This window comes from Lissotriton helveticus, chromosome 3_1 (genome assembly GCF_964261635.1).
Source record: "Lissotriton helveticus chromosome 3_1, aLisHel1.1, whole genome shotgun sequence".
Taxonomy (NCBI): domain Eukaryota; kingdom Metazoa; phylum Chordata; class Amphibia; order Caudata; family Salamandridae; genus Lissotriton; species Lissotriton helveticus.
The window spans coordinates 1,489,362,382-1,489,376,372 of record NC_136061.1 but is presented as its reverse complement, the minus strand read 5'-3'; the positions used below and the strand labels follow the sequence as shown (position 1 = coordinate 1,489,376,372).

General features: G+C 41.2%; 1 protein-coding gene across 1 annotated transcript in view; it reads left to right on the top strand.

The window, feature by feature from the left end:
• Positions 1-13,991, top strand: part of LOC144825010 (uncharacterized) — a 351,957-nt gene that overhangs the window by 193,813 nt on the left and 144,153 nt on the right. The window contains exons 3-4 of the mRNA XM_078683922.1: positions 1,850-1,960; positions 8,194-8,274. Coding sequence (XP_078540048.1) covers positions 1,850-1,960; positions 8,194-8,274 — 192 coding nt within the window. The remainder of the gene's footprint in view (positions 1-1,849; positions 1,961-8,193; positions 8,275-13,991) is intronic.

Genomic DNA, 13,991 nt, shown 5'->3' with positions numbered 1-13,991 from the left:
TACCAAGTTTGTAATGGGTGCAATGGGTGAGCACTGGGGTACCCCACTTCCCCGGCGTTTACCCTTATACTGAAGGACTGTGGAAATCAACTGTATCACACCATTGTGCATCTAATGACCTTATATATACCCTCTACCCTCATCGGGACCCCGATGTAGGGATCACCCATGAAGACGGACAGGACGCCACCACCGTGTTGTCACTACCGATAACACTATTGTAGTTGCTACTCTACTTCCAGCCCTTTTTAGGACTTCGGCCTACAGATGTATGGCTTTGGCATCCTTAGCATCTGATACTTAAGTGCCCCCCCCCGATTCTGGCCTGTGAGTACTCACAGGCTATCACTCAGACATAAACCTTTGTGTCCTGAAGATGATGCCCCGATTATAGCAGGGCATCGAAACGTCATCGACCTTTACATCTTGACTCCTAATTGGCTCTTTTGAATTTCTGGGGAGCATAGTATGCGTGTTCTCTTGTGACTGTTTGTTTAAATATGTATTTATTGACAAAGGCATCATGTACTTTAATGCCTGAGGTCTGGAAATCTGTTGACTTCCAACCCGTTACCCACGTACTAATGTATATGCTTTTGCTTTCTGTCTTTCAATTGTTTGATATTTATTAAACTTGTTGCATCTCCATTGGGGAGAATATCAACACAGGTCCTACTGCGGTTCTGTGTGCCATCGTTCTTAACCCCTTTTGTGAGGGGCCAGTGTTTCTTATAATACTGTGGGTGAGGACCGGGACACCAACCTCTGGCCCTGGGCGATTGGGTTCCCGTGGCCTCATTAATGCATGGCGAGGGGGGCCATGTGCATCCCTCCCTGCTTGTAAAGCATTGGCCCCAGCCATGGGGTCCCTGGGGCCTCCAGTGGCTTGGGGAGGGAGTCATGCGGCTTCCTCCCATTTATTTAAAATGTTGGCCCTGGAGAATAGATTCCCTGGGGTCTTCAGAAGCTCAGGGAGGGGGCTGCGTAGTTCCTCTCTCCCTTTTTAAAATATTGGCCCTGGGGGAAGTGGTCTCCTGGGCCCATAGGGGCTTGGAGAAGGGGACTGCAAGTCCCCTCCCCTTTTGTGAGAGAAGGCTCCGGGGGACGGGGCGGGCATGCAGAGGGGCTCTGCCTGTCCCCCTCACCATTATAATAAAAGAAGGCCCTGGGGGATGGGGTCCACAGGGCCAACAGCTACACCAGGAGGTTTGACACGTGCCACTCCCTCCTTGAAATATATGTTTTGTTCCCGGGTGGGTGAAAATTATGAGATTTGCAGTAACACTGCAGGTCTGTTTGCTGAGACCTCGGCTACTAAAAGCGGGTAAAATCTCCCGCAGAAAGTCTGGGCCAAAATGAGGAATTACCAGGAGAGATCGACCAAGAATTACTGATTCCCTTTCCCACAGAGGTACTGGTGCCTACTGCACGGATAAGTGTAGGGGTGGTGAAATACCAGACCATTTCCTGGTCTCTCCTAAGGAGGACTATATTACAGTGAAGTACTAAATGGCACCATAAAGTTCATTGTATGGATTAACATTTGCAGGTTTGTACTTCTAGAATTATTCTGTTCCAGTTATGCGTTAATCTATCTATGTTGTGAAAATTGTGCCTTTCGTAGAACTGGTGTTTTGTTTCTCTAAGCAATAGCTGGTATCAGTATTGCTTTTGATTTAATAATAGATTATTTCAAACCATATTAGTCTATTATATTCTTTAATGAAAACTAGGTTTAATGTCCGTTTTTAATTTCATAATTGAACATTTTATTGCGGACCTTTGACATTGATGTATTTTGTTCTTTAAACAATAACTTGCAATAATGTTGATTTTCTTTTGACAATAGGTCCTCTGATTGCGACTTCCATCTTTTCATTAAAACCAAAACAAATGGAAGGTCTTTGCTCCAAGGACGTTCAGGACTTTTTTATAAAAAGCAGCCTTACTCCTTCGTCAGGTGGGTATGAGAAGCAAGAGTGATCTTTTAATTTTAACTTCAGTAATGAATAGGGTTCTTTTTCATCAGGCACATGGATTTTGGCCCCTGCTATTTAGAAAAGGAAGAAAGTTCCTAAGCCCAAATAAGCTGCTGTTTGGTTTTTAGGTCTCACCTACACAGCGAATGCGTTGTGATGCAAGACATATTGTTTACAGTTCAGTGGGCTTACAACCCACCCACAGCATACCATTAGTTGTTTTCCTTGTTACTCTCATGGGCAATCTTTTGATTGGTTAGTTCCCATAGGCTTCACTTAATTTCTTGTGTTAGTTTCTCCCTGGAGCATGGACCAAGTTCAGGTGTACTTTCTCGTCTTTTTGCAACACTCATTTCAGTATTGTTCCCAGACGTGCAGTGTGCTTTGCTACTTTTAACAAAGGCATATGGCTTCTTATTTTTGTTGCTTTCACCCTATCTGCCATCTCTAATGACGCTTTAGTTACTTACACCTACAACTGTACTGCTGAATGCCACTCTCCTCTATGCAACTCCACTCCACTCTACGCTCTACTCTATCACTCTACTCTGTGCCACACTACTCTACTACGCTCTGTGTCACTCTACTCTGCTCCACTCTACTCTATCCCACTGCACTCTACTCTACATCACTTCACACAATGCCACTGCATTCTTTGCCACTCTACTCTAAGACACTCTACGTCACTCTACACCACTCCACTCTGAGCTATGCTACTCCATTCCACTCTCCTCCACTCTACTCCACTGTATTCTGAGGCACTTTGCTCTGTACCACTTTACTCTATGACACTCCACTCATTGCCACTCTGCAGCACTCCATGCCAATCTACACTGCCCCATGCTACTCTACGCCACTCCACTCCAGGGCTAGCTCTAGGGCGGTGCGATTGGTGGCACCGCACCGGGCGTTGACTTGGGGTGGGGGCGTCATTTTTGAAAATGTATACTTCCATTTTAGAAGCACCTGTTGCCAGTGTTCCTTGCCTCCAGCAATTTTCAGACATAAATTAAAATGTCAAGCTAACTGGTGATTAATCATCTTTCTGGAAAGAGACTGGAGGTTTGTCTTGGGGAAGTCTGACTCATACTAAGGTAGCGCAGAGGGTTAAAATGCCTGCTGCTAAGGACGTGTATTGTGCAGATAACAAAGCGCAAATAATGTAAATAGAGAGCTTCTGTAAAAGACTTCCTTTTGTAACTTATCGTTTTTTAAGTCAAGATCCCAATATAGAACAATAATGTCACTCCTACACTACACTTTGTAGTCCTGCCTGATGCAACATTTCCTATACCCTGATTTACACATGTATGATTGGTTCTGCGCAATGTGCGTCTGATGTAAAGTGCTGCAACACCTTACACTGGTATGAGTGGCGCTATAAAACTAAATGAATCTGATAGACAGTGGTTATGGAGACTTGAGGGGCACTGTTAAAGGGTGCTTGTGAGAGAATCCGTGCCAGAGGTGTTCATGGGGGTGGTGCCAACAGACATATTCGCACAGGGCGCCACCAGCGCTAAAGCCGGCCCTGCTCCACTCTAACTCTAGACCTCTCCACCCCGCTCTTTGACACTCTGCTTCTTGCCACTCCACTCCATTTCACTCGACTCTATGCCACTCCACGCCAGTCTGTGCCACTTCACTCTACTCTACCCCATCCCACTCTGCACCACTCTACTCCAGTCTGTGCCACTCCACTCTATGCCTATCTAATCCATACCACTCTAGTCTACGCTGTGAGAAGTTGGCCTGGCATATGCTGACCCTATTCTAGTGGGCACCTTGCACCAGTCCACAGAACCCTTATTGATGGTAGGTTAAAGACAACCTTTAAAGAAAGCTATCCTAGTGGTAGCTGTGGAGAGCAGCCTTCAGGCTAAGTCTTGGAGGAATGTAAAGCAGCTTGTTTTACCAGTCTATAATCTCGTGATTGACCAAATGAAAGGAGAACCACACCAGGTATATATATAAAATATATGTATTTATTCTTTTTTTTTTAAACTTTTTTTAAGTAGCAAAAATGAGACATTACAGAAAAGAAATAAACTGCAGGTGATCCTAAACATTCTACATCACATGAGTTATTGTGGCAGGGTACAGAATCATGTGCAGTTATATGAAACACTCGGATCATGGGGATTCCAGCACCTCCTGTTCCATTCTTGGCGCAGGTGGTTCACAGATCCCACCACAGTGATTATTCCATGCCCCCCATATCTTCCCCCACTTCCTCGGGCAACCCCTGGCCACATAGACCAATCTTTCTCTGAGCATACATCAGTCTAGGTCTTCCGCCCACCTGGAGACTCGGGGCGGTTGGTTGGCACCCCAGAGCTGAGCTATGTTACGTTTGGTTACCATGTATGCCAGCGTCACCCATTGTTTCTGGTAAACATTCAGATCTGTAGGCTCCCAGACATTCAACAAACATCTTCGGGCCTCTGGTCGAATCTCTGCACCCATAACTTCTCCCAGCTCATCATGAATCCTTGCCCAAAAAACCTGTATCTCCAAACAATGTCAAAGAATATGCATTAGGGTACCAGTGTCCCCAGATTCTCTCCTGCACGCGCCATTTCCTCCTCGTCCCATTCGTACCAAACGGGGCCCGGTTATATAGGCTCTATGCAATATGTATTTATTCTGAACACATCCCACTAGTCTCTGTATGAGGCTAGAGGCAAAAGCACATTTAGTACACTTAATAACACACAGTAAATTAGCACAATATATGTTGAGCCCTAGGGGCGTACCAAACCATAGATTAAGAAATTGGTATAAGAACCACAACTTGCATAGAGACAATGCCTAGAGCCTGTAGAACGGCTGGGGCCACCAGGAACCACCCAAGGTAGTGAGTGACACAGGGGACCCATGGGGGACGCGTGCAGTGTCTAAACACAGCCGCGAATCACCATTAACTTCTATGGGGAAAGTCGCGGTTGGAATTTTAAAGATAAAGGCCACTTAGAAGAGGACTTGGCGCGAAACCCTTTAGAATTAGGGTGTTCTAGAGCCAACACCCATGGGAGCACCGGAATACTCGAGTTACCTCACCCAGTGAAGCCGGGTGCAATGGTGTCTTTTGGAGTTGGGTTTCGCGTTGTTTCCAATGGCGATCTGCTGTAGAGTACTGCTGGCGTCCAGTGGAAAGTGTCTGGTGTGATCCAATCCTGGATCGAAGATGAGAAGAACCTGAAAGCAGAGGGGACAGAGTTTGGGTCACTTGCCAGTGACCAGGGGCAAGATAGTCGAATGCCCACCAATGTGGGGGGATTTCAGGTGAAGAAGGTGAAGCTTGACTCTTCAACCACGAAGACCAGGAGGTGTCGACGACGAACAGGTTCCGAATTAGAGTTGTCCCACAAAGGATGTCGAGTGCTGCGGTGTCGATTCCCGGATTGGACCCAACAAGCCTTGGCAACAGCAACCCACGCAGGGATCAAAGAAATGCTTTGGTGCAGACCAGCAAAGTCTGAGGGACTCGCCCCTTGGTGGGGAGTCAGGGCATGTCTGGAGCAACCAGGGAAGCCCAAGGAAAAGTAGAGTTACCTTCAAGGGGACCCACCACTCGACGGACCAGGGATCGCGAAGGAGCCTCAAGCAGAAAGGCAAGAAGCGGGCTCACAGAGCACTCATGGAGTGTAGGACCACAATCTTCGGTGCAGATGGTGCTCGGGGCTTGGGCTACAAGTAACCCAAAGTACAATTTCAGGAAAGCTTTTAAAGTCAATTCACTAGCATATGTGCACGGTATCCAGGGGTTCTGGTTCAACATCACTCGTGAGGTCTGCGCGTCTCAGTTTTGCTGGGGACTCGGGTCGCCCTTCGAGAAGTCTGGAAATCCTCTTCCTGGGCTGCAAATACTTCGGAGTCCGGCGGGAGCTTCAGGGATGCAGACCGGCAAATGCTTCATTGGTACCTGCTTGAGCAGGGGAGTCACTCCTTGACCCCAACGGAGATTCTTCCGTCCTCTAGTTTTTAGTAGAGCGTCAAAGTTCCAGGATTCAGTTTCAGAGTTTTGTCCAGGTGTAATCTAAAGTCCTGTTGCCAGTGTTCCCTTATTTATACTAAGAAAAGGGGTTGGACATACTCTGGGGACTCACCTATGGGAGGGTCTGGAAAGAGGGGTGGCTACACTAATTTCCTTTGTCCAGTTTCGCACCAGAGCAGGGGCTGGTAGCCCCTGCAACCGGTTTGAACTGGGCTATGCACAGGGCCACCAAATGTGCCCCCAGTGCTGACTTCAAAGCACTCTCAGAGTGCACCCACCAGCCCCAATACACTAAAGCCTGTCTGGGAGGTGGTTAAACCTCCCGGTGACAGGAAGCCTATTGTCCAGGCCGCCCCTGCCTGAGTTTCGGTCATCAGCACGAGGCCAGACTCGTGTCTATGGCTGCAGCATCCATTTTGTGATTCCAGGGCTCTTTCAAACTATTACTGGTTAGACCAGTGTGCATGTCTCTCCCTCTAGATGGGTTGAATTCTACCCCCGCCACCAGGACTGGTTGGGGGGGGGGGGGGTAGGATTCCAAAGTGTTTTACACCAAACACGACATATTTCCATGCAGCCATTCCAAAGTTAGCATTTACCGCAAGTTTATAATGCACTTAGGAGTATATGGTCTGGCTGCATCACAGAACAGCCTCAGAGAGTAGGCTCCGATAGCTGCAGCGGGCCCAGGTCATGCATGGGCACCCTCTCACACAAAACCAAGCACTCTGCCTTCAGGATTGATAAGGCCTGCCATAGGAGTGACTGATAGGCTTATATGTGTCAGTGATTAAATGTAGATATAGTTAACCTGTATCTTAGTAAGGGGTGCATGTACCACCTTACCCAGGCTGCAGTAGCAGTCCTGTGGTGCCATTTTGGAAGGCTCCCCAGGGGTGGCATAATACATGCTTCAGCCCCTGGTAGGCTTCTGGGGTACCTATGCCCTTACTAGGGACTCACAAGGGTACCTCAGTAACCAAACTGGAGTGTACCTAAAGTACAGGTAATCAATTTAGAAAGGAAGCAGCTAGGCTAGGGTCCTGGATAGCAGGGCCCCAGCCAGACTAAAGTCGAAAAACAGTGAAACACCAGCAAAAAGTGGGGGTAACCATAGTAAGCAGATCCTACTCTCCTACATACGCCACTCTATACCACTAACGCTGCTCCATTTCAGTCTTTGTCACTCTATGCCACTCCTCAAAATGTCACTCAACTCCACACTGCTCCTCTCTTTGCCACTCTACGCCACTCTACATTACTCCACTCCATTCTACTCCGCTCTACTTTCCACCGCTCCACACTATGCCATTCAACTATGTCACTCCACTCTACTATGTCACTCCAGACTATGGCAGTCTACTCCACTCTCCACCACTCTAATTTACGCCACTCCACTCTATTCCACTCCACGCTACTCTACGCCACTCTTCGCCACTCCAGTCTACACCACTGTACTCCACTCTCCTCCCTGCTACTCTGCTCTACACCACACCACTAGCGTTTAGCCATGCTGGACAGCAACCATGTTGCTGTACAACATAGCTAAAAGACATTGGTAAAGCCAATAGCCTTCCTATAAGCGAAACCCATTGGATTTGCCAATGCTTATTCTCTTTCCATTCAGATGGCCAATGGATCTAACAATCAGGTTTATTCCATTTCTAGTAATGCTTCAAAGAGCTGGGTTCAGTATTGGTGCAATAATGGAAACGGCCAAGGAAATTGCTTCTTGAGTTTTCCACATGAATGCCTGTCTTTACGATAATTCATAGAAATGCAGCAGGTGGTGGGGGTCCTGCTAGAACCTTTGCTCCTGTTTCTATCCCTAAGTTTAAGAGGTTGATAATAGTGAGATCTGTCTGTGTCCCTCCTGATTTATATTCTCCTAATAAATCATTAGAGTGGGAGTTCGCACTGAAAGTCTTTGATAAAGGTTAGAAATGTTAGCCTGTTTCCATTGTTTGTAACTATTTTTACTCCCATTGAATTCTCAAGTTCCATTTGTTCCCCAATATGTGCTGAAATGAATACTCACTCCTTGTATAATTTCACGTTTGTCTACTTTCAGAGATCCATTGCACACATGTATTCTGTTCAATCTTCCTGGTTTTTAACTGGTGGAGTTTAGCATGATTTTCAAGTTGATGTATGATCTTCATGAGCACACGTCCCTCGTTGAGACCCTATTAATCATGATTTTCCCTTATATTTAAGGTGCTACTTCTGATGTTTCGTTTAGAGGAAAGCAGCAACTGAAGGATAGGCCAGACACAGCTAAAAGCGAGCACAGCAAAGGTAAATCTTCTGTATGCCACTAACTTTCAGATCAGTGACACTACCAAATGTGTCATTTCAGAAGAACAATACAGTGTGTCTGTATCTCTGGTTTTAGCCCAATGCACATTCTCGCAAAGACAGTGCTTCACATACTACTTGCCTTTCTTAATTGCAGTTTTAGGGAGCATAACTCACATGAAAACAGTCTTCAGCAAGCTAATAGGGTTATCCTATAACTGAAAGCGTCTGAATGTAACCATACATGCAGTCTCAATCCCGGCCACCTGATATACGTCCGTAAAAAGAAGTGATGTCTAGGGTTTTCCATTTTTGATTTTTTTTGTGATCATTAAAGAAGTAATTTAGCTTCGGTACACATTGCTGATCCAGTCCGAATTTTTCCAGACCATATTTTCAAAAATAGTGGATGTGTTGTGGTGATGATTTAACATTTCAGGAACCATGAAACCTATATACTTCTTTTTCGTGTCAAAACATAGTTTTTGGGGGTCAAGTAGCCTTATTGAGACAGAAAGCTCCTCAGAGAAACTCTTCCGCCATTTCCCAAAATGGCGGCTATAATAGATGAAGAAGAGACATATATAGAAATTAAACAAATAATGATGTGTTTTAATCCTTTTATGTATACACCAAAGAATGTGTATGATCTGAATATAAAAAAAAATGTTTATTCGTCTTTTGATTTAGACACATTTTAATAGTTCGCTTTATTTATTTGTATCGGCAATTGCTCGTGGTACATTTGCAGAATGTTGAACATTTGAGAAGAGCATATCGACAGGGTCATCTTTTTGTTGCACAGGTTTTGCAAGTACAAAGGTCTGAGAGTAGGAGCTTTAGAAATGTTATAGGTTTTAGCACACCATCATATATGTTCCCAACAAAATTCACACATCTTTTTCTACATATGCATGATCCAAAACATGTACACATTCGCTCATCGAGTAGAACATGCTTTTAATGTGTCCATGCACAGAATATGACGTCGGTGGAAGGTCACATAGCAGGACTGATGTCTTGAACTGACTGTACTGAAGATAGTCAAATGTGTGAGAGTCAGAACTCGTTTTCCACACACCCAAAAGGTATGTTTCTACATCTTTAAAGCCACATTCTTTTTCTGTCTCAGCAAATCCTTTTAGAAACTTCACAGTTTAGCAGTTAAGGCTCCTAGCTTTGTTGCAATTTTGCTCATAGTGGCATCACCCATAAGAATATGTGCCTTGATAAGAACACTGGGCATCTCTGGGTCAAGTTTCTTGTATAGAATATGAAGCAAGATTAAGTGTCTTTTCTTGCCTGTTCCATAACATATCCATAACTCTGACAATCCTTCACTTATGAACATTGCAACAAATCTAAGACGCACAATAATAACATCTGTGTCATTTGACAGTACAATGACTCAATTGGAACCATTTCGAACAGCCGACTCAATATGTGGCACAACACGAAGATCAGCTTCCTCGGATTTGCTGTTAAGTTCTTGAACAATATGGCCCATTCCTTTTGAATATATCTCTGCAGGCTCCTCATTGACAATCATTTCAGTTGCGATAATTGGAAATTCAGTGTTCACTGAAGCATCAGCAATGTTTTGACAAGTTAACATCTCCAAGTTCATCTTGTTCAATGTTGATGAGCAGAATTTATCAAGCCTCACAGGTATAGGTGTCGAATTTTTGATGCAGGTATGGTCAATTGTTCCACTTGTAGACATTTGTCAAATTCTCTCACATTCTTTGAGAGCTAGTTCATGTTAACTGTCAAAGACGAACCACTGACAGAATTTCAACATCAAAAATCTCAACGTCAAAAATAATGGAGGCGAAATGTCGAGATCAAGAATATCGAAGTTCTATCTACATCATGGTAAGTAAAAAAATATCGGAAAAAAATGTCAAAAATATTGTTAAAAATATCGTTTAAAAAAAATAATTACAAATTATGTAAAATATTATAAATAATTCATATATTTAAAATAAACATAGTTAAACATATGTTTAAATAATGTAAAAAATATAAATATAAAATTTAATATATATACTTACTCACTTTAATAATATTTACAATGAATTATAATAACTTATACATTGGTAAAAAAACATTTTATAAATTATAAATACATACATGCACATACAAACAAAATATAACTAAAAATATAAAAAATTAATATAACAAATGTAAACATTTTTTTTAAAATAATTTGTACACTACGTCAACTAAAACAGTAAATATTGGATAGCGTAGGGGTAAAAATTACTATTCCCACTCCAGAGAGTGTAACAGTAGGGAAAGTGTTGGATAGCATAGGGGTATAAATTACTATTCCAACTCCAGAGAGTGCAACAGCAGGGAAAGTATTGGATAGCGTAGGGGTAATAATTTACTATTCCAACTCCAGAGAGTGCAACAGTGGGGAAAGTGTTGGATAGTGTAGAGGTAAAAATTACTATTCCCACTCCAAAGAGTGCAACAGTAGGAAAAGTGTTGGATAGCGTTGGGGTAAAAATTACTATTCCAACTCCAGAGAGTGCAACAGTAGGGAAAGTGTTGGATAGCGTAGAGGTAAAAATTTACTATTTCAACTCCAGAGAGCGTAACAGTAGGGAAAGTGTTGGATAGCGTAGGGTTTGAAATTACTATTCCAACTCCATAGAGTGCAACAGTAGGAAAAGTGTTTGATAGCGTAGGGGTGAAAATTACTATTCCAACTCCAGAGAGTGGAACAGTAGGGAAAGTGTTGGATAGCGTAGGGGTTACAATTAATATTCTAACTCCAGAGAGTGCAACAGTAGGGAAAGTGTTGGATAGCGTAGGGGTAAAAATTACTATTCCAAATCCAGAGAGTGCAACAGTAGGGAAAGTGTTGGATAGCGTAGGGGTAAAAATTACTATTCCCACTCCAAAGAGAGCAACAGTAGGGAAAGTGTTGGATAGCGTAGGGGTAAAAAAATTACTATTCCAACTCCAGAGAGTGCAACAGTAGGGAAAGTGTTGGATAGCGTAGGGGTAAAAATTACTATTCCAACTCCAGAGAGTGCAACAGTAGGGAAAGTGTTGGATAGCGTAGGGTTTAAAATTACTATTCCAACTCCAGAGAGTGAAACAGTAGGAAAAGTGTTTGATAGCGTAGGGGTGAATATTACTATTCCAACTCCAGAGAGTGGAACAGTAGGGAAAGTGTTGGATAGCGTAGGGGTTACAATTACTATTCCAACTCCAGAGAGTGCAACAGCAGTGAAAGTGTTGGATAGCGTAGGGGTAAAAATAACCTACTTATAATTAACATATTTTTTATATAAATATTAATTTAATTATTAAATAACAATAAATTACTCAACAATACCAATAAATAATTACTTACAAATAATTAACAATTAATAATTAACAATTAAATTGATAAATACAATAAAATAATAATTATTAAAAATGAATTACCAAATAATGAACTAAAAAATTATTAGTTTTCAATACCTAAAAACAATAAATATTAAAAAATAATTCGCAATTAATTAATTGACAATACATTGTTGATAAATACCAAAAAATAATAATTAATCAAATGTAATCACCAATTATTAATTAATCAACAATAAATTAATTTCCAAAACAAAAACAATATTAATTATTAAAAAGTTATTACCAATTAATAATTAATTAACAATAAAATAATTACCAATACTCAACAATAAAATTAATCATTACTTAATTACAATTAATTTACTTCCCACCCTATTGCCCTATAAACTCACAACACACTTCAATAATAAATTAATACACTTAATATAATTACCAATTTATCAATTAATAAACATTAATTACAACTAATAAAAATGAATTACCAACTAATAAAAATGAATTACCAATTAATAACAATTATTTATCAATTGATAAAAAATAATTACCAATTAATAATAATTAAACAAAATATTAATTATCAATACCAATAAATAATTACTTAATTACAATTAAATTGCTTCCCACCCTATTCCCCTATAAACCCACAACCCGCTACAGAACTAAAACGCAAAATGTATTTAAAAATAATTACTAATTCCAATTTTTAAAAAAAATTAAATTACTTTTCACCCTATTACCCTATAAACACACAGCCCGCTACGGTACTAAAATGCAAAATTAACGTAGAAAAAAATTACTAACGTAGAAAAAAATTACACATATATTCTAAAACTAGTACAATAATTAACAAAAATATATAAACACAAACATATAAAATACATAATGTACATAGCACTAATATAATTATCGATATTAGTAACATCAATAGTTTTGCTATCAATATTACTAACTTTGATATTAACAAAAACGATATTTCTTACCTTCAGGTCGATATTCGGGTCGTCAATATTCTTGATTTCGATATTGTGCCCCAACGATATTTCCAACTCGATTTTCTTGTATATCGAAATTAAAAACTCAATATTTAGACTGCTTATCATCAAAGACAATGTATTGGTCTTGAAAGGTGCCTACTGACTGTGAAACTCTTACCATGGCAATTAAAGCATGGAAGTTTAGCTTTAGTGATTATATCAAACACCTTTTTTTTCCTTTCAATACAAATCTCTTCTGCTTCAGTTCTGTGTATAGTTTCGATCCATGTTCCAGGACATTTGGTAGACGTGTCTTTATATTGTTATTTACTTATTGTTTGGTCACGAAGTTGTGTAGTCGCAAAGGCTCAGTCACTTCAAGGGGGTGTCCTTCCTGTTTCATGAAATGAGGAAGGTTGTTGACATGCTTATTACAACGTTCCCCTCTCTTTCTACCAAGTTCGTAGTGGTGAACAGTTTCACAATGGCCCATTAATTTTGAATTTGTCGTCTCTCTGAAAACATACCAAATAGAAAGCACTTCATGGTGAACTAGCTGCCATTGAGCAACATATTCACTTTCACGTGTCTGACTAACAACACCCTTGGAGCTTTTCTGTCATCTCCGGATCGTGTCTTCCAGTTTCATATCTGGAGACAAGAATTGAACCTTCCCTCTCTGTCTTTCACCACAAAATGTCTTTGGATGCATTTTCTGTAGATAAATGTTTTTTCTACCTCTAGTTTCTTCACCCATTCCAAATTCCAGGACCCATATCTCCGGTAGTTTATGCAATCGAATTTATGCAACACAGTAATCTGTGGCTCAGTCTTCACCTGCAGCTCCCAATCACTTTCTCGATCAGCAGGTACCAAGTCTTTCATTAGAGCTATCATGTGTACACCATTTCCCCAGTATTTGCAAAGTTCAGATTTTTCTTCACACTCTCCGACATACTCTACAAACTTGGATTTCAGGTTTTCTGATTTTGAATTGAGTATATTGAACATTGCCTGGTTTTGCATTATATCTTTTGAATGAAGTGCACCCGCTGCTGTGTTCACTGCTGAGATAACATATGCAAAACCTAATTTGACAATCTTGTTCCAGAAAGAAGTCCAAAACAATATTTCTATAGCCTCATATATGATGAGCATACCTTGCAATAAACTAACATAATGAGTTCCACTCAATACTGACTGGACTGTTTTGCTTCCAAAGATTTCAGCATCAATACGTGCATCTTCTATGCCACATCTACTAAGATAACTTCCTGAACACCGCAACACAACTTTTGTCATGTTGAAAACGCCCATCATTAGATAAAGATCATCATATTTTACTGGATTGCTCATACAAATGTCAGCTACTATATG